The sequence below is a fragment of the Cuculus canorus genome, chromosome 1 (assembly GCF_017976375.1).
Source record: "Cuculus canorus isolate bCucCan1 chromosome 1, bCucCan1.pri, whole genome shotgun sequence".
NCBI lineage: Eukaryota > Metazoa > Chordata > Aves > Cuculiformes > Cuculidae > Cuculus > Cuculus canorus.
The window spans coordinates 82,569,059-82,589,315 of NC_071401.1; the positions used below are offsets into that span (position 1 = coordinate 82,569,059).

A 20,257-nucleotide genomic window follows, 5' to 3' on the forward strand; every position below is an offset into this window, starting at 1 on the left:
GTGGAGGTCTTTGTAGAAGGTATTTCACAGGGACTGATCTAATTTTCAAGAGGTTGATATCCTTAGGCTTCTCATCTAGTTAGTGGAGAAAGAACCTTTTTTGGAGATATCTCAGAGCAGGGATTTTCTAGAGGAAAGTGTTTCTCTGCTTAACACAGAAAGACTACAAAGATTATTCTAAAACTGGCACTTGGGAATGCCTTCCCATAACTAAACTTCAAAGCCCAGCCTCTCTAAGACATTATCATTGTACTGTTTCTAAGTCTAAAATCTTACAGCTATTTTGCAGAGTTCAAAAGATCTGTTATAGCACTTGGTGAAAAAATAACCACCATAAAGTATGTTATAGTTTCCTTTTGGTAGCTATTTGACAAATATGCTCTAGGCTATAAGGTATGTGGATGCAGATTTGTTATTCTTAAATAGTATGATCTTATGACCTACTACATGCACCTGCCAACAGGTAATCCATGGAACTACAACTTTGCTGCCTCAATGGGATAAATGTGTGGACCTTGTTGAAAGTGCGCTCCCTTATGTTGTGGGTAAGATGTTTGTGAAAGCCCATTTTCAAGAAGACAAGAAAGAGATGGTGAGTCCTCTAAGACCTCTGTCTGGAAACTTTGTATCATTGGCTTCCTCCTCACAGATTACCTCTAACGTTAGACCAAAGTTTAAAAAGAGACAAGATTCTTAAAAATGCTTTAATTTCATTAAAGAAAAAGATAAAATGGAACAAATTTGAAGAAATGTTACCATTTTGTCCATCTAGGTGCTGCCCATTCCTTCATGCTCAACCCTTCAGTCAAATAAAAAAAAACAAATAAAAACCCAGGCCAAACACAATTAATTTATTTAAATAATCAGTCAGGCTGTGCAGGAACAGAGTGAGTGGTATCAGTAAGAAATGGTTTAGTATAGCTTCTGTAACTCTTTAAAATTTTAACTGGTTAGTTAAAAGACTGGTCAAGATCTCTTTGCTTCAGGGTTACCTTTTTAAAGCTACACCTGTAGTCTAAGCAAGAAAGCGTAGCTGGTGTCCAGCCCAAATTAAGGGAAGCGTAGAGCTACATAGTGAGAATTTACATTTGTGATTTGAATCTTCTTAGCTCAACAGTGAAGGAAAGTATTCTTCCACACTGCTGAGTTCAGAGATTAGAGTTTAGCTAGACATTCATTCTCATTTTAAAATTTGAAATATAGCTACATTATCACTTTCCCTAATAACATATTCAAATGATTAAGTGCCCTCCACAATCATTTATGACTCTTTTTTTTTTTTAGTAGGGTTTTCCAATATCTGATTTTCCAGCCACTGATTTTCCGACAATAACTGGTTTAAAATGAACTAATCTAGTCATTGAACTTGCCTCTCGGTGCAGGAGAGGCATAATGATTTAAGAAAGCTGTGAAATAGCATCCTTCACTGGGAGTGACAACTCCGTGATAGTCCTATACAACCCTGGCTCTGTAGCCTGTGTTTGGAGTTTGTCTGTTTGACTTTATCTTGCTGGACTCTTTTCTCAGGGAAGGACTCCATCTTAGGCAGGCCAACACTTTGATTTGGCTTATCCTGTTCTTTATGATGTGTGTTTCCCTCGGGTTCTGCATTTCATTTTTCTACTTGGCTTCAGCTGTAGTTTCCTCTCTGAGATCCAGATTTTTAGTTTCTTGAGTCTTGATCATTTGTGATGAACTACTGGGCAGGTTAGTGGAACAAATATTTCTGGGAAATTAAACAGTATGACCTATGTGGGGTTAAATGGGAAAAGAAGGACTTAAGAAACATACACCTTATGGAAGGGACAAATATTTTTCCATGTTTGTATATGTGAGAGCAACTATGAGAAGCTGATAGAGAATGGTTTTCTGTTGATATGTGACCTAATTAAAATATTTCTTAGCATGAAAATTCCTTTCATAGTAAATATTTGAAAAATTATCTGAATTCATAGTAGCATCCATAGTAAGAAATGCATATAACATTTATAGTGTAGATCACAAGATTCAGACTTACAATGAACTCCCCATGGAGACTGAAATTAGATGCAGGTGAAATTTCTTGCAATCCACATATAAATGTGATTTTCAAGTTAATAATTTAACTTGAAATGGTGGTGCTATCATTTTCATTTCACTGGTTTTCAATTATATTTCTCTCTCTTAAGCGGTAAGAAAGCACCTGAAAAAAGCATTATTATTTGTACAGATTTTTGTTTTTCCTTGCTCATGGCATATATCTCCTTATGAGAAGCAAATCCCGAGTTATGGATAATATAGATTCTTTTTCCCCCATGTTTTGTCATTGATGTTTCATACCTTAGATACTTCTCTCCTTTTATCAAGAAAGACATTATTTGTGTCTAAATATAGCACTGTTTCTAACCCAGAGTGCCTGCAGTGTTTCTTACAGCTACGCCTGAGCAATTTCAGTAATAACTTTGATAGCAGGAATAGGTTTCTCCCCCAGCCCCCTGCAGCTACAGCTGGTGCGTAAAGCCTAAGTATACACCAGAGCCCAACTGCAGAACTTGAGTTTGAACTTGTAACCTCCAAATACAAAGAGTTCACCTCATTAGTGCACTAAGTTAATTGAGGCAGTGCTCTGTCATCAATATCTTTAAGTTGCCCTATCCCCTGGGATGCAGTTTACTGTGAATGTTGACTGTTTAGTGATATTTAATGCTAGACCTGTTCCAGTTGTCTCATACTGTCTCTAAAAATAGGAAACTCTTTTTTAAAAAAATAGAAGAAAATAAAAAATCAAAGGAGCTTCTCCATGTTTTGTCTGGCTCCACTACAAATAGAGAATAGTTCCACATTGAAATATACATTAGATACCTGATACATAAATGATGATTTAGCTAAAGGTAACATTACTTTCCAGGGTTTAGCCCACACTTTTAATGATACTGCAGAGCTACCAGCTCTGTAGAATAAAATTCTATAAATTGCTGGTACTTGACATTTTCATCATTTTTAAATGTAACATAACCGATGACACAAAGATCCAATAAGTCTTCATGTAATGATTATCTGTCACGTCTTGTACTGTCTCAACTCTGGTCTAGTCTGTGCTAAAGAACTGCAGAGATGATTGGATCCCCTAAGTTGCCCCACTCCCACAGTATTCTCAGTGGCTCTCTGTCATGAGGTTCACCTGTTGATATCATATAAATGTAAGCAGCTGATTGCATAAACCTTTCTGGTCGGTGCTGACAGACACATACACAAGGACATTTCTGCTCCTTAGACTGATATTATGCATCTCCTAAGAGATTTCTTTCCACTAGATTTCTTGTTTTCTATAATTTCAAGGTTTTCTTGGTGTGCACAGCCACTAAACACTCCTATTATTATTAGGGTTTTTTTACTTGCTTGTGACAGACTTGTGGCTTTGCATAGATGTCTGAAGAAGCAGCCAAGCTGAAATGGTTGGAGGTTTCCCTGAAGGGTAGGGATACTTCACAGTTATAGTGAATACAGGCTAAATATTTGGATACTGCTTTGTATTTTGATTGTGATACTATTGGCCCAAATTCAGTCCTTTGGCAGTATTTATAAGGCACGTCTTGGTCTGACATCAACCAAACAAGGCTACAGATGCTCTCTCTGCAGAAAAGATTTCATTTGTGCAGTTGCCTTGCAGCTGGTTGCTTCTTCTGTATGGGCTAGTGATCTAGAACCAAGGTGTCAGAAACCTCCCTAAATCACTGCAAATCTAGTATTTTTTGTGATTTCAAGACAGACATCCCCACATTGTGACATGAAAGGATTAGCAGTGAACATGTTGTGTGATACCCCTGAAGGAAAAGAAAATTGAAAGAAACTTATTTCTAGAATAAGCGTTTGAGGGCTGGAGAAAGAAGAAATCTTCCTTCAAGAAAGAGCAATAGATACTGTCTGATTTGGAATCATTCATGACCTAACCAAATCCCTTGGTCCTGCATGCACCAGACCTTTTCTTATAATGATTCTGCCATGACATATTTTATTGTGGAGGGCTTTACTAAATATTTTGCAGATGGAAGAGCTGACTGAAGGAATTCGCTGGGCTTTTATTGACATGTTGGAAAAGGAAAATGACTGGATGGACTCTGAAACAAAAAGAAAAGCTTATGACAAGGTAACAAATACAAATGCAGAATGGGTAAAATCCTGTTATAGCGAAGATTTGACAAGTGAGAACAGAATGTCATGAAGTTTATTTGCAGTACCAGTTACTTACCCATCGTTATGTTTGTGAAGGGACATGTACCACATTTGTTTTGCTAGAAGCTGAGCCATCTGACCTCCAGCTTCTCTATGAAAGTTATTTTTGTTACCTTATTCTTCCTCCCTTGCCTCCATCTTTCCCCATCTGACTGGCTGATGTAGACTGTAAGCTCATTTAGGATTTCCTCGTACAGTGGCTTTTCTTGACCAGGTCTTAACCTTGATTGGGATTTCAGGTAGAAACCAACTTACAAACAGAAAATGGTGCCTAAAACATCTGGGACAGCTGAGGGTGTTTTATGTGAAAATAGAGGATCCAGCCTAGATGGGGAAAAGAGAATAGTCCAGGTCTTGTTCCTTCTCCAGTGTCATGGTGGGAAGCCTACCTTGAAAGCCATTTTCCAGGAGTGCAATGACTATCCCAGCTGAATACCCATCTCCCGTTAGAATAAAGCCAGTTGTGAAATGTTATAATCAAGGATGGCATTACTGGCCCTGATTACTTTCATATGGAGTAACAAACTGCAGGAGGTAAAGGTGAAGGCAGGAGGAGGCACTCAAAGCTCCCTTTTCACTCTGTTCGCACGTTTACAGCATGTGGTATGTGGAAAAGGAGCTTTCAAAATGCAGAGCTCTGCAACCAGAGCAGCAATTGGGAGGGGCATAATCAAAGAAGAATGGAGGGCAATGTGTAGGACTGTCTCCTTATTTGTTGAGACAGGAGGATATCGGCGAATTTGTAAATACCATCTTTGAATAAACTGACATGCAAGTGCAGCTGAACTGTTCCTGCTCGCTGTGCTTAAATAAAAAGTGCTGTTTTATTTTAAAAACAAACATAGACTTCAAAGTTTTTTGGTAATTCTGGTGAAAAGGCTGTTGAAACATTTTATCGTTGGAAATTTTTAAATTCCATATTCAGCTTATTTACATTTTGTACAGCAGTACTCTTCACAGATGTGCTGCATAAATATGCCAATGAACTCTGTAGTAAGAGAACAACAGTAAGATACCATTTCACAGAATCACAGAATCACACAAGGTTGGAAAGGACCCATTGGATCATCGAGTCCAACCATTCCTAACACTCCCTAAACCATGTCCCTAAGCACTTCATCCACCCGTTCCTTAAACACCTCCAGGGAAGGCGACTCGACCACCTCCCTGGGCAGCCTGTTCCAGTACCCAATGACTCTTACTGTGAAGAATTTTTTTCTGATATCCAACCTGAACCTCCCCTGACGGAGCTTCAGGCCATTCCCTCTTGTCCTGTCCCCTGTCACCTGGGAGAAGAGGCCAGCTCCCTCCTCTCCACAACCTCCTTTCAGGTAGTTGTAGAGAGTAATAAGGTCTCCCCTCAGCCTCCTCTTCTCCAGGCTAAACAATCCCAGCTCTCTCAGCCGCTCCTCATAAGACTTGTTCTCCAGCCCCCTCACCAGCTTTGTTGCTCTTCTCTGGACACGCTCCAGAGCCTCAACATCCTTCTTGTGGTGAGGGGTCCAGAACTGAACACAGTACTCAAGGTGCGGTCTCACCAGTGCTGAGTACAGAGGGAGAATAACCTCCCTGGACCTGCTGGTGACCCCATTTCTGATACAAGCCAAGATGCCATTGGCCTTCTTGGCCACCTGGGCACACTGCTGGCTCATGTTCAGTCGGCTGTCAACCAGCACCCCCAGGTCCTTCTCTTCAGTGCAGCTCTCCAGCCATTCCTCCCCCAGTCTGTAGCGCTGCATAGGGTTGTTGTGCCCCAAGTGCAGGACCCGATGTAAACTGTTTCCTGTAAACCCGATGGTAAGTGCACTGAAGTAATTACTTCTTACTGGCTATTATGGTTGTCTTTTCTACTAGAAATATCCTTAGAAATATAATGATCTGTAATGTAGATATTTAACAAATTTAGTGCCAAATTCAACCAGGAAGATTTTTTTAATTATTTCCTTATTAGAGTTATTTCTAACAACATGCACTTAATAACATGCTTTACTTTTGGTCAGCCCTGGTCAGGCAGTCAGACTAGATGATCGTTGTAGGTCCCTTCCTACTGAAAATCGTCTCTATTCTAGTCTAGTTTGGTCTAATTATCAATTAAGTAAATAAAGGGAATTATTAGGTAAAGAATGTCTTGATCTTTTATGTTTTGATCAGTAGTTATCACATTGTCCCTTATAGAATTGAAGAGTAGTGCTCCTGCCTGAAGTTCTGCGGCAGGACCATATGCTGCATGTAAACGACTGTGATTAATATATTTTGCTTCTCCTCTGTATTTTTAATTTAGTTGCATTCTTGAATTCATTGAATGCTCTGGAAAGAAAGGAACTATAGAAACCTATTGGTTTTGTTCATTTGGCCTACTTGGTGTGATCTGTTTATTTTTCATGAGCCCTTCCTTTAACTTCAGACATATTTGAGTCATTAACAAAATTTTTACTCATTTCCTGAAAGAAGAGTAAGATTGATGCAGGATCTGAATATCGAGACTGTAAGTGTGGAGAATTTTCCTAGAAAAACATCTAGTCTGAGACTACTCTTCTGTTCCTTCTTATGGTTGTGTCTTTAGATGACAACACTGTAATGCAAAAGACTTGGCAGGCTTTAAAGAGAATTAACTGCAATCCTCTCTGTGATCCAGCTAATCACTGGTTTGCGTATTTTCTGCAGCCTGTTTTTTGACTGATCCCTACCTTTCTTGTGTACTTGGCTGAGGCCAAACCTATATACGTTGTTGTCAGCCTGATTCTTTACAATCAAAGGGACCATCGACCTTGGAAGAACTTACAAAAGCCCCCCTGGTAGAATCGATGTCTGAATTTTGCTTTAGGCAGCCTATCAGCTCCATCTAATCACCGAAATATTTCTCCGTCTGTCTCTTTTTGTGCCTGTTCTGTTGTTTTAAGTTACTCAGAGGGACATTACTAATCTGTTGAGCCCAAACCTTATTAAACAGATCAAATCAACTAGTCCATGTGACATGTCTTGCAGCTTTGATTTCTGAGAATCACCTTGTATACTTTATACAAGTTTGAAATAGCCCTTGTATACTTTAGAGTTAAGTTTGACTTTCCATCTGTAATAAAACAATATAATAAGATAACATCTAGTAATTTCCTTCTCTCCTATCTTCCCCCAGATACTCTCTTTCTGTGATCAAAATATGGATTTAAACCAAGCCAGACCATATGAAATCCAGTCTCGTAAAGAGAGTTTTTAACAGGGCTAGGTGACTTCGTGGACGTTCACGTGCAGTTCTCACCTACCTCTCTGGATGGAGCTCACGCTGCTTCCAAAGGAGCTCCGAGTCAGGAGCACTCAGCTCTGTGCTGTAATGCTCAGTTTTCTGCCCTGTCTTTCCTCCTCTGCTCTGTGCAAGCCTTGCTTTGTTGCTCTGTATTTGACTGTCATCTGAAATTTGCTTAAACTATGCCTGTTAACCTCCCGAATTTTCAATGGAGTTCTCTTATTGAGGAAAAAAAAAAAAGGGCAAAAGGTTCCTCCTCTTAGCCTCTCTCTTTTGTAAGGGTCATTAAATTTTGCCCTCATTTGAAGAGCAGAGAAATTATTCTAATGAGTGCAGCTCCAAGGGTGTGTCGTGCAACAGTCTTCAAGTATATGGTCTGCAAGTTACAGAAGCCACAAGCCATGCAGAAAGTGGCCTGGGCAACTGGTTAGCTCTGGGCCACCTTGCAGCCTCTGAGAAGGACGGCAGCTGAGGAAGGCTGGGAAGGAGGAGGGGATTTTGCTTCTCTTAGAATAAAGCTGCAGGTTGCTGCTGGCTATGTCAGCCAAATAGCGTTGACAGCTATGTTTTTAACAGTGGGCCACAGGGAAAAGGAAGAACCTGCAACTGAAACTCTATTGACATGACTTGTGTGATCAGTTCTCTTGCCTTTAAAATGGTAATTTTTTGCTGCTGTTCTTCAGAGGATAATTTTTTTTTCCCTTCCTGAAATGCCCTTTATGCTTGGGTTTAACTGGAGGCTTGAAAAAGAGATTTTTACACAAAAGTCTATTTTCTGAAAAATTTCAATTCTCTTGTAAAATAGCCTGTGTTGGAGGAAGGTTTTTTTTGGTTTGCAGTACTATTTTTAAAGCATAGATGAAAAGCCAAAAGAAGCTTGTTTTTCCTCTAATAAGATTTTTCTGTAACATTATTAACCTCTTTAGGTCGTGGAGCACAAATCCAAAGGTCAGTGTGCAATAATTTTTGGACTACAGAACTTGCTTGCTGCTTAGTTTTATGCCTTTCTAGGGAAGTTGTATACACAACATTTGTTTTCTTTGCATCTCTCTGAGTCTGAAGACTGAGGCAAGAGAACCACAGTAAAATATAAGGACAATGCCTAGCTATAGGTATCTCTCTCAGGCTGTGTTATTTACCTTTGTTTAGCCTACAGCATTTGCTTTGCTGCTTCAGACAACCTTTTTGCTACAGCAAACCTCTCTAGATAACACAGTGTAGTTCAGGCCAATAGCCCTTAGGAAATCGAGAGCCATCTGTACAAGCCCCAATTTAGCAAAGTATAGGTACTTAAAATGAGGTTGGTGTCCATTGGTTATCCTACTGAAGCCATTCACTTCTCAGCTGGAACATAATGGTCATATCCAGCCCTCCAGTCAATTAATGGAGCCCCTGCTTCTCTTTCCCAGTTCTCTGTGGTCCTCTCTCTTCACATTTGGGTGATTTCACTACAAACATGACAGCCATACTGCTGAGACCAGAGGTCTGATGTCTGGCTCGGACAGTGGCCAAACAGTAGCAGGTGTTTAGAGATGAACATAAGGACAGGGCAAGCACAAAGGGATATATTCCTGCTATCCTCTCCTGGCCTCTGACAATCTGCAGCTCACTTGCTTCCTGAGCCAGAAGTGGTGTCTTGCTATTTATTCATATATTTTGCTGTGAGATTTTCAAATGGCTTCTTGAACCCACAACAATTTTTATCATCTGCAGCTTCCCAAGGCAACAAGTTCCATTCCCTCACTGTGCTCTGTGGGAGAAAGCGTGTCCCTTTGCTTGTCTGGAAAATGTCAACTTCCTCCCCTACATTCTTGTAGAGGAGAAACTGGAGAATCATCATTGCCTGTTGTTTTCTAGTGCCCACTCTTGCTTCTGTATAAACATGGCATAGCATCACATCCTGAGAGTATGGAGCCTTCTGTGTTTGTTCACATAGACAGTCCACAGTGTATACTAGATACAGTTCTGAAAAATAATTTGTCATTGACATCTGAGGCATACCCAGACAATGAGGCCAGACGCTACAGCTTCAGGAGCTGAAATTAATCTTTCTTGATGCTGTGCTAATTTTGCACAAAGATGACAAAGGATCCAATCTTCAGCACAGTCACTGAGTACTCTGCAAAAAGAAAAAAAATGCCTTTTGTGCCTTGTGTGGTCTGTGGACCCATCCTATGTAATATAATGCAAAAATGTGACAGAGGAGCCAGCCCTGAGGCTCCACACTTTCCATACCTCAAGTCAGCTTTTTCTGGAATGAAGGCTAACACAAGACTGACAGAACAGAACTTCACAAAAGAATGGGATGGAGTTTCAAAAATGAAGATTCCAAGACCCCTTTTACTGGTTCTTTTAAGATGTTTTTATATCTTTGTTTCAAGTATCTCAGGGAACTTCACTAAGTGTAAAACTGGTTCAGAGCACTAACAGAAGCTGCCAGACTCACTTCAGAAGAACTAGGAAAAGGAAGAAATTTTCAAAGGCTCTGATTGCATTTAAGTACTTCATTCCTGTTCAAAAAGCCAACATGGGTGACTGCTGACTTCCAAATAATACTGGTTTTACTAGGAAGTTTGATACAGATCTTCTTGAGACCACCTTATTGTTTCTAAATTGGATAGCCTACTTCTGCTCAGTGCCGATTGAACCTTGGCCACAATTTTCCTTTGTTGAAGTGAATTTTCTGAAAGTAGTGTAGTCTCTGTCCAGATGCAAATATTTAAGGTCTTGACTTCCTTGGAAATTAAATGTCACCAGGAGCTTATGTTCATGGTGTAACTCATCTTTATCCTATCTTGTGTGTAGACCAGTGAAAAGAATTGGACAACTCAACAGGAAGCAGGAAGTGAAGTAGATGCTGTGCAGCTCAGAAATGATGTAGAAGACTTGAAAACTTTGCTTTTCTTACCTAGTTTGGAATTTGATCAGGACATTGAGGCTATCACTCCCACACCATCCCTGAGAGAGCTGTTTGGAAAATGACAATGGTTAGAGTAACATTTCTCACCTGGAAGATTCAGAGAATGTACAGCACTTTCCTTCTAACATAGAAGTCTTCCACGCTTTCCTCTGACTAGAAGTAGGTCTTCACTTTCCATCAGATTAAAAAGACTTTTTTTTTTTTTTTTTTTTTTTTACAGTCAAATGTTTATTTCTCATCCCAAACCTAATTTTTGAAATCAAGGAAGAGTCTCACATCTTGAATTTAATGTAACCTTCTCAGGAGGACTGGCTTTCCTGTTCCCTAAACGTAGGATGTTTTCTTCTCCGTTGGCCAGAGTTGAAACTAATAGCCATGGCATGTTTGCTTATCTCTTATCTCGGGGGTTAGACTGCTGCTGTCAGCTTCTCCCTTGTTATCTGGCTGCTGCTACTGCTCACTCAGTTGTGCAGTGATGTCAGTTCCATTAATAACCTGAGCACCGTGCAAAGAGACAGTGGAAAACAGGTGAAGGGAGAGGAAATTGTATTTAACCCTGATCTCACAGGTGTCATTTTTCAGACTCTTCCATGACTCTATAAGGTCAGAATGCATGTGTGACATCAAAATACTTGTGACAAATTTCATTCTTGAAGTAGAAGAAAGAAGGCAGATGGATGGACACACTTGCAGATGCATGGGGAGTGGAGTGAATCTGAAGCTTTTGTAGCAGAAATGCAACATGAAAGCATTGGTATGTTGGAAGAGAGATTAAGTCTTCCAAAGGGCAGGAAGTCCTCCACCATGCTCTGGGAGTCTTGAACAGTTTCAGCTTTAACTTTTGTTATATTTGTTGTTTTACCAAATAAAACTACCTTCTGTAGTGGAACATTTACAAAGACTTTATAGCCCCCCATCTCGACAGTAACAGATACTGAGGTATTGGAGACCCATCCTCTGTATGGAGGAGGGTCTATGCAGGCTTGCTCAGGTATCTACTTGGTATTCCCTCTCTGTTTCCAATGAATGTGCATTTCCTGGCTGTGACTATCTCCTTGTCCTATCTATGCCTGCCTGAGCGGCTGAGTGGAAAGCTACCTGCTTCCTCGGAGCGGGAAGAAGCACAGCAAGGCAGAGATGTGGGCTGGGGGTCTGGCATGGACCCTCAGACTTGCAACCAAGCTGTCCAGGACCGGGCGCCTTAGAAACACTTTGATTTACTCAGGTATTGCACTAGTCATAGAGGTCTGAAGCAAAGTTGTGAAATGCTTAAATGGCTTCAAGTACTGCTGTTCCTGGAGTTTAATTTTAGAGGAGCTTTATCACAAGGAGGTAATCAGACCGAGAAATTTGCTCCCTTAGTGGCCTTTCAGAAACCAGGTCAGTGTGTCTAAGAATAACGGCTTCCCCAGCTGCCCTCCTTTGTGAGGAAACTGTGAGTTGTCTTGTGCTCAGTTTTCTGCATAACTGGGGAGTTCCACTAATGTGGAAATAAATACATGAATATAATTCATTTAGATATAAAATATGCAAAGATTTGGAATAGTGTGTCTTGGGTAGGAAGTAGAACATTTCCTTCATGTTTTTTTCTCTGCTTCGCAGCCTACATTTTTGTCTGTGTACGCATTTGCTTTCTCCCCAGTTGTTATTTGGCACATACAACTGATGTGCCATGCTTACTGATACATTGCTGGTTGGAGTACCCATTCAAGCAAAAGGAATTTCACCCCAGAGTGAGAGAAAACCTGCAAGTCCTAAGCTGAACAATGCTTGTGTTTAGGTCCTCAGTCCCTATTTCAGTTTTAGAACAGCATAAGAATGAGTCTCTGCTATGCCTGATCTCAGTTGTATCTAGACTGATGTTCACTTGTGGCTAGAAATGAAAGGAGAATTTTTTTGTGTTCTAATAATTTTTTTTTTTTTAAAAATTGCTGATTGAAAATGTTAAATGAATATGAATTGATGCAAACAGAGGCTAAGGTCATAAGCTCTCTCCCTCTGGAAGAGGTTACTCAGAGTTTTGCATAAAACTGCCACAGGAAACACATATCCCATACAGCTGTGGTGGGGAGAACTTTCTTGCCCTTTCCTGATCTCTGAGTCTGTCCTTCTCTTGGCATTTGGTGCCACAGGTCTCTTCAGCACACCAGGCTTTTTGGGTCGATAGAGACTTATTTTGTCAGCACAGTGGATTTTGCTCAACCTGCTGTCTTCTCAGAGTTAAAACAAAAACAGCAGAAAAGGTTTTGCAGCAAGGTGGGTGTGTTTCTGGCAAGAGGTGGCATGAGAATGGGAGTGTGGGTCAACTGACGAGGGGATCTGGCAGTGAGCAGTGAAATGAGTACAGGAAGGAGTTTCTACAAGAAAATGCACCATAATTTCTGCAGCTCACTCATGTGCCAAAGGCTGATCAAAGGTGGATTTTTCTTTGTGTCATTGCAAATCCTTAGGATTCTGATGCAAAATTTGTTGGGTAAGGATACCTAATGTAATTTCAAAAGACAGATAAAGAGAATTTTGCGTTGCGAGTGTTTTTTTGTTTGGTCGATTGGGTTTTTTTTGTTTGTTTGCTTTAAGAGACAGTTGTATTGGAAAACAGTATCTGTCTCCGCTTAATTCAGGTGTATGGGCTATTAGAGCCATGTCAAAGGTAGCTCACCAGAATATACTATGGGCCATGTATATACCAGCATGATACTAACTCTGGTCTGTGTCTTCAGACCACAACACTTGCCTCTGGCTTGTTTGAAGTGCAGCTGGAGATACTTCTAGCTGTCTGCGAATCCCACAGTGTAGTCATGCCCTCAGTGATCCACGGGTGCAGAGAGGGGAATCCTGTGCAGAAATCCCCATGATGCAGTGGACCTGTGACTCACTGCTGGTATGGTGATGTGATGCCATAGCTGGACCTAAACCAGGCTGAGTCAGTTTGCATATGGGTGCACCACCATCCTTTGTTCTCCTCTGCAGGCATGATCCCAGTTCCACTGAGAACCCAGAGGCACTTAAAACTCGCTGAAGAGCCTTAGACAGTGATGGTTAGATGATAAATACATCTTTTGCCAGGTACTCAGTTGTGCAGGTCTGCTGTGTAAGTGCATCTATGTATTATATAATAATACGTAGATAGAATACATAATACATATATTTGCTATGTGCCATGAAGAAAAGTACTTAATTTATAAAGCTGTGGTTTTACTCATGAAAGACAGCATTTATTTCTGTCATATATAATATTCTCTGTATAAAATAATGGAATAGTGATAACTGTCATAATGAGATTACACATGGAAAACGGAATTAAAATAAAATGGACAAAGGAATTCTTTTTCTTAGCAAAACTAAAGCTTTGTTGGCAGCAAAAAGAGTTTGGAATCAAGTTGGTAGGAGAAAACACGAGTTAGGGCTATTGTTTATACTGCTACACTGACATAAGGAGTTATGCTTTTGAAAATATCACACCGAATCTGTATTTTTATATAAATAAAACTATTTCAGATTTTGTGTGATTTAGTTCAGTTCTATTGCTAAAAAAATTAATCCAGGATTAGTTTAAACTGAAAAAATTAATTCTAGTGAAATTACCATCACAGTGATTGAATCTCTGTCCTCCAGAGACCCAGCAGCGGAAAGGGTTTAGGACAGGGTAGAGTGGTACTAAGGTACATCGTTGCTTTTTCTGGTCCTCTTCTATGCATAGCAGCCCTACTAAACATCATAACATTAGAGTTAGTAATAATAATATTATCTTGATAGCTAGTAGATATTAAAGCTGAAAACACTATCTCAACTAACAGTTTGCTTCTAAATTTTTTTGTCCTTTCCGCCCTTCTTTTCCTAGGAAGCTAATGTATAGTATGGTCCCTTTTAGAGTGTATTAGTGAATATTTTTCTATCAGAAAATTTTCTTTGAGTGAGGGTTTGGTTTCAAAAGGTGATTCAAAGGACAGGATAAATTAAGATAACACAATCCCCTTGCTGTTCTCCACTTTCCCAAGTCATGTGTTCCCTGTCCTTGTTTTGCACCAGTTCCAGCGCTTGCTGGGTCTCTCTGCGTAGTGATTCAGGTCACTGATCTGGCAGAAGATTAGCTGGGGAAATGCTTGGATATACTTCCGCTTCGTTAGTGAACTAAACAATTTCCCAGAAAGATGTGGCAAAGAGTTGAGGCAGCTCATGGAGACTTTGGCAAACATCATGGGCAGAAGCGTGGACAGAAATGAGAGGAGCAAGGGAGAAGACCAAAGACTATAACATATTTTTTTTTAATTATTATTATTTGTCAGTAAAAAGCTGTTAAATGGACTCAACTACTTTTGAAATCACAGTCTGTATTTAACTTAAAACAATTTTATGTGTACTTCATGGATGTGATTATTCATGTCGCTTGATTTATTTTTTTTTTACCCTAGGGCTGAAGCTACTACAAGACTAGAGCAATAGCTGTATTTCCCATCTTCATAACTGATCAATGTAGAACATTCAGAACAATTATTGAAATATGGAGAGGGTGCAGTGTGAGGTGGTGGTATGTGAAATATTATTAAATGAAATACTACCGCTGACAAAATCTTGAACAGTCTACAAAATTTGTATTGTTGTGATATAAAAAAATAGGAGGAAAGTTAAAGCCAAAGTTTCAAACTAAATAGTTGGATGATTAACGATATTCCGGAGTATGGATTATAGCCAGTTTACTGCAGATCAAGGAATCTTAAAAATCATCATTTCAGGAAAAATGTTCGTGTTTGAGTTGCCACTTCACTTTTGATTGCAGATGATGATGTGCAAATCCCTGACGTTTATGTGGCCCCTGCATGGGAAATAAAATACGTCATTAACATGAACCCAATCCTTCTCCCACTCAAGTTGGTGGGTCACTTCCTACTGATACTTCCAAGGGTCACTGCCTCACCCTTGTGATGGAAATTTTCTGTGTTTTAGCAAGATCCATAACTCTCTTTTCCAAGTTTTTCTATATGTAAAACCTAAATAGATGCGGTGACATTTATACAACAGTTTTACCAGATGCCTCTTGAATCATCTGTTTTCAATGAAATATGAAGACCAGACACGTACATACAGGCTGAATTAATCTTCGTAATTAAATGGAACATTACTTTGCTGTGAATGATTTTAGCTTTCATAATGTATTTCATGCTAATTTTTCAGTGACCTGTAATTGTATTAATTTTTTATATTTTTAGAAGCTTGAAAATGATCTTCACAAAGTTGTTGTGAGTCAAATTGATATACGGAAGATCTGTGTCAGGCTTATAAAACTCTGCCGGGTTTTGTTTTGTTTTTACTGTAAGTACTATAGATCAGTACTTGGTGTTGCTAGCAGGCCTACAAAATATCTAAATTGTATTCTGATGGGCAATAAAGGCTCTCAGAAGACTCACACGCCAAGGTTGCCTAGTTAGAATTTGACTAGACTGGAATCTGGGATGCTTTGTAGCATTGAAACACATGTGTGCGTTCCCATGTTGGGAAGTTGTTATGCCAAGAATGAAACGTCATTTATTATTTTGTCTCTGTAGTAAACTGAACTTGCAATGCTCTCATGGTGACACCAAGACGTGATAAAATCCTCACTGTGCTGAAGTCAGTGAGGAAGCTTCCTTGTGTAATCAGCTGTGGAGGGAGTAGTCCCACTCCAGATCCTCTGCCTTGGAGCCTGCTCTCTGGCTGCTGGAACAGAAAACAGTTATCATTACGTGTTCTAAAACATGCCACTGCTCTGTAAGAGCTTCTGACTTTCAGTGGCAGGAGAGGAATCCTGCAGAGATAAGTTTTCTTAATTTACCAACAGCCTAATGTAGGCTGACTACTTAACAATCGCTGAGGGAAATTCCCCATCACTCCTTTTCTTCCTGTACACATGGTTACTTAATATACAAATTAGAGATAGGAATTAAATGGACCTTTAAACCATAAAAAGTTGTGCATTTATGGCAGATTCCTATGCAATTACCACATGGTTGGTTCCTGTACATTTATCACATTTAGTTTGCTTTCTCTGTATGTATCTGCATGCCTCTTGGAAGGCTGGTCTCTCAAACATACTTTTAATCTTATCAAGGGGAAAATATTAAATTCATTTTCCAAAAGCAAGCCAGTCATAGAAGAGTTTTCCACTTTCTTGTGCTGTATGAATAAGGAGTCTTTGAACTACTGCTAAATATTATTGAAGTGAACAGAAAAGATAGCCAAGGAAGCAAGAGATTTCCAACATACAAATTTAGAAACCTGCTTTTAATATAATGTTTTTTAACTTGTCTGTTGTGTAAATAAATTGAGCTGGGCTGAGCTGAGCTGAACAGGCTTGGACTTAATACAAAGCCCTCAGTTGGAGGGATTCCCAGGGACTTCAGAGGGCCTCCCATGTTCCCTCACAGTTTTTTTTTGCTATAGGCAACAGTCCCCTCCACCATAAGCCCCATCCATCACTGTCAACATCAGGGAACTTATTGCTATGCCACAGCCTTCTGGTCTGCCACCCACACTTCCTGCCCTAAGTGCCTGTATGGGCTGTACGGGCCTTGACCTCATCCCAGGCTGGAGTCGGGATGTTGGGGGTAGCCTTTCAAAAGGAGAGATGCACTTAGTCTTTCAGATGAAGAAAAATCATTTCTTTGTTCCTTCCACACCAGTACACGCTACAGAGTGGAGATAAAGTGATCACGGGCCACTTGCTTAGTAGGACCTCAGGAGAGCTTGGCACACCTAAATTTTTGGCTCCATTGTAGATAAAACTAGGAGCAATTTGAGACATTTCTTTTCTGGGAGAAGCTGATAGCAAGACGTGCATTGCATATGACAACCTTGTACCGGTTTGCTCTCCATCAACTCTTGCTCTCAGAAAGGCTCCTAAACGATATTGTGAATTTGTGGGTTTAGATGGTTTTGAAGCTTTGTAATGATGTTGAAGCACGTACCTATGTTTTCTAACAGCAAATTAGCTTGGTGATATAACAAACATTGTGTACTTTTCTGAATCTTTGTTATCCTACATGACTAGTGGAACATTTAAAAACATATCAACATTACTGTGCTGGTAAGGTCTACCCTAGACTTTAGTCATTACAGAGTATATTGTTTTCCTTCTGATCTCCTCATAATTCCAAAATACACATATTTTGGTAAGAACTTTTAAACAAGAAATGCAATAAATAACACTTTCTCCACCTCTCTCTATCTTATAAAAGACAGCTTTATCCATTCATAAAACACTAAAGTAGTAGAAGCAGCGTTACCTTTTGAGTTTACTTTCAAGAATCCCATTGAGACAAACTCTGTTATTTATTAGGGTTTTATATAGCCTTTGTAGTAAAATATCTCAGTAGTGTCTGACCGTTTTTTTCCTCTTGCACAGAAATCCTAAGCTCACAACATCAATTGTAAAAGTCACAAGGCAAGAGTATGAGTGGCCTGGCAGGCGAGCCCAGCTCTCCTGAGGTAGTCAGGTTGGGGCAACTGTTCCCATCTTCTTTTCCTAATTCCTCAGGGCCATGATATCACTGAAAGATTAAAGTGTCATTAAAGTGAAAAAATAATCTTAAATATTAATTATATGATTTTTATTATATTATGTGCTTATTAGATATGATATTTCGGTCAACCTATGCTAGACCTGCTATCAAGGAGCCTGGAGGAATTGTCCTCATCCTTAGAGATGTTTCATTTAGGAGTGGGATCGAAGAGGGCCAAAATTTGTCAGTTCCAAGCTGCTTCTTTCAGTGGTCTGCTGTGAAAGAAGAGACTAAGATGGATGTGGCAGATATTCTGCAGAGTCCTCAATATGTTCATGCTGTGGAGATAAACTTCTTGTGGTCACAAGCAGGCAACTAGCACCACAGGTTGGGGGGCAGCGTCCATCTCTGCTTCTCTCAACAAATAAGTGCTGCCAGATGTAGGCTGGCTTTGTAGTCCTCTGCATTTACAGCCAGGGTTGTGTGAATTTATTTGCTTTCATTTGGAAGGCAGTCTAGAAATTAAGAGCGTTTTTAAAGGATATCATACAGCTCAAAAGCAAAAATGTTCTTTCATATGCCAAATCACAATCAACAATTTTTGATCAACAATGTACTGGCTAAGTCATTGGTAAAATAACGTTGTACTGACATAGTCGATCCTTACTTTTTCTTTAAAAGACACTTGATTTTTTTTGCAGGTTGCAGAATGGATAGTTTTCAGAGGGGTTATTCTTCATCTTATAAGTTAGTTTTAAAATTAAATCTGTTTAATCAAAGTGCTAAGGGGCTCAATTAAGTAGATACAACACAAAGTCTACTGTAAGTAATTCAGATGATTACCCTGGCACACACGCAGAGCATACCAGATTCACTGAACTTGTTTAAGCAGCTACTTTATTAAAAACTGAAACTGTTGAGTTTTATTCTTTGTTTTCTCAAAACTGGCATATCAACTAGGATTGAAACATTTGACATGGAAAACAGAAATTTCCCAGTTCCTCGCAAAGTTAAATTAGCTGGACCTGCCAACACCAGCAGGAAAAAACCCCAAATGCTCTTGATTATACAAACTTGCAGATAGATCGTGCTCTCCCCACCCTCCTGCTTTTTATACATTCCAAGCATTTAAATTACCTTGAAAGGCTTCTCTACCTTCTGGAAAACTGAGGAAACATTCTGTTGAAAGTTAATTTGCCTCATTTCATATTTCCTGTTTAGCATTTGTCTTCCTTTTTTTTTTTTTTTTTATCACTAGCGATATTTGCATGACAATCGGATCTTTCCTACTTCTGAGTTCATCTACTCCTGCTGCTAATTTCCTACCTGAAGTTGTAATCTTCCATTTGTGACATCTGTTTTATCGGTACCAAAATTAATTGTGGTGTCACAAATGGGGAATTATTATTTTGGGTGGAAATGAGATTGAGAAATTGAAGGAGCTTCAAGAGGCAGAGAGGCCTTTCTTCTTGAAAAAATAATCTTGGTTAAACTAAGGCAGTTCTCCATCAGCTTTCTTCTTACAGTTGTGGAACAGACATTTCTAATTCTTGCTGTCATGGAAGGTCCTATTTAATTGACACACTCTAGAGAGGCAGAAGGGGATAAGGATTTCATTGTGGAGGAAGGGGAATCTTGCCCTAAACACCACCCCATGCAGGAAGAGGGAAGTAAGAGTTGGTGGATGCCCAGAGAGGTCTGGCTCTGCTTGCAGAAAGCAGAGTGCAGGGTTGGTATGGCTGCATTTGATTTAAAGGTCCATCCGTTTATTGCACTTTGTATCTTGCAATATTCATTTGTGTTTGAAGAAAAAATTTCCAGAAGAACATTTTTTGAAGGGTGAGGGGAAATTCCATAAACTTAAGGAGAAATTATGCTCAGCATCCTGAAAACATACAAAGTTAAAGCTTTGTATCATAGTCCATCATGGCTTTAATTTGTTCTATTGACTTGTCATATGTCAGTTCTTGGTGCATTGCCTTATGATTTTGTATCCTTCGGCTTTTCTTCTGGAAATATGTTGTTTCCACAGAGATTCTGTGTGGCCTGCTGGTGCTTTTGTGAGGACATTACTAAGGCGTTTATATTCTTATGCCATAATTTACAAAGTGGGAATACTCAGATATGGCTACTATCACTTCACACCACAGTGTTTATACAGATTGTGCATAAACACTGGGACCAACCTATGACTGAAAAGAGGAAAAAAACAAAGCTAATGTAAAGTGAAGTGTCTTATTTTAACAGCTTTACTGACATGAGGAAAAAGGCAAAGACTGCAAAGTACGGGGATGAAAGTGGAGAACAAAGCAAAGATTGGTCCTTAGGCTTTAAGAAAGGACAGTGTTCTTCAGAAAAGTATGCACTAATCCTCAGGTGTAAAGGAAAGTGACCCTGAGCGGAAATATG

The 20,257-nt window shown here is 39.6% G+C and overlaps 1 protein-coding gene across 1 annotated transcript in view; it reads left to right on the forward strand.

Moving 5' to 3' along the window:
- Positions 1-20,257, forward strand: part of PHEX (phosphate regulating endopeptidase X-linked) — a 111,910-nt gene that overhangs the window by 47,772 nt on the left and 43,881 nt on the right. Inside the window, exons 11-12 of the mRNA XM_054056597.1 lie at positions 464-592; positions 4,025-4,126. Coding sequence (XP_053912572.1) covers positions 464-592; positions 4,025-4,126 — 231 coding nt within the window. The remainder of the gene's footprint in view (positions 1-463; positions 593-4,024; positions 4,127-20,257) is intronic.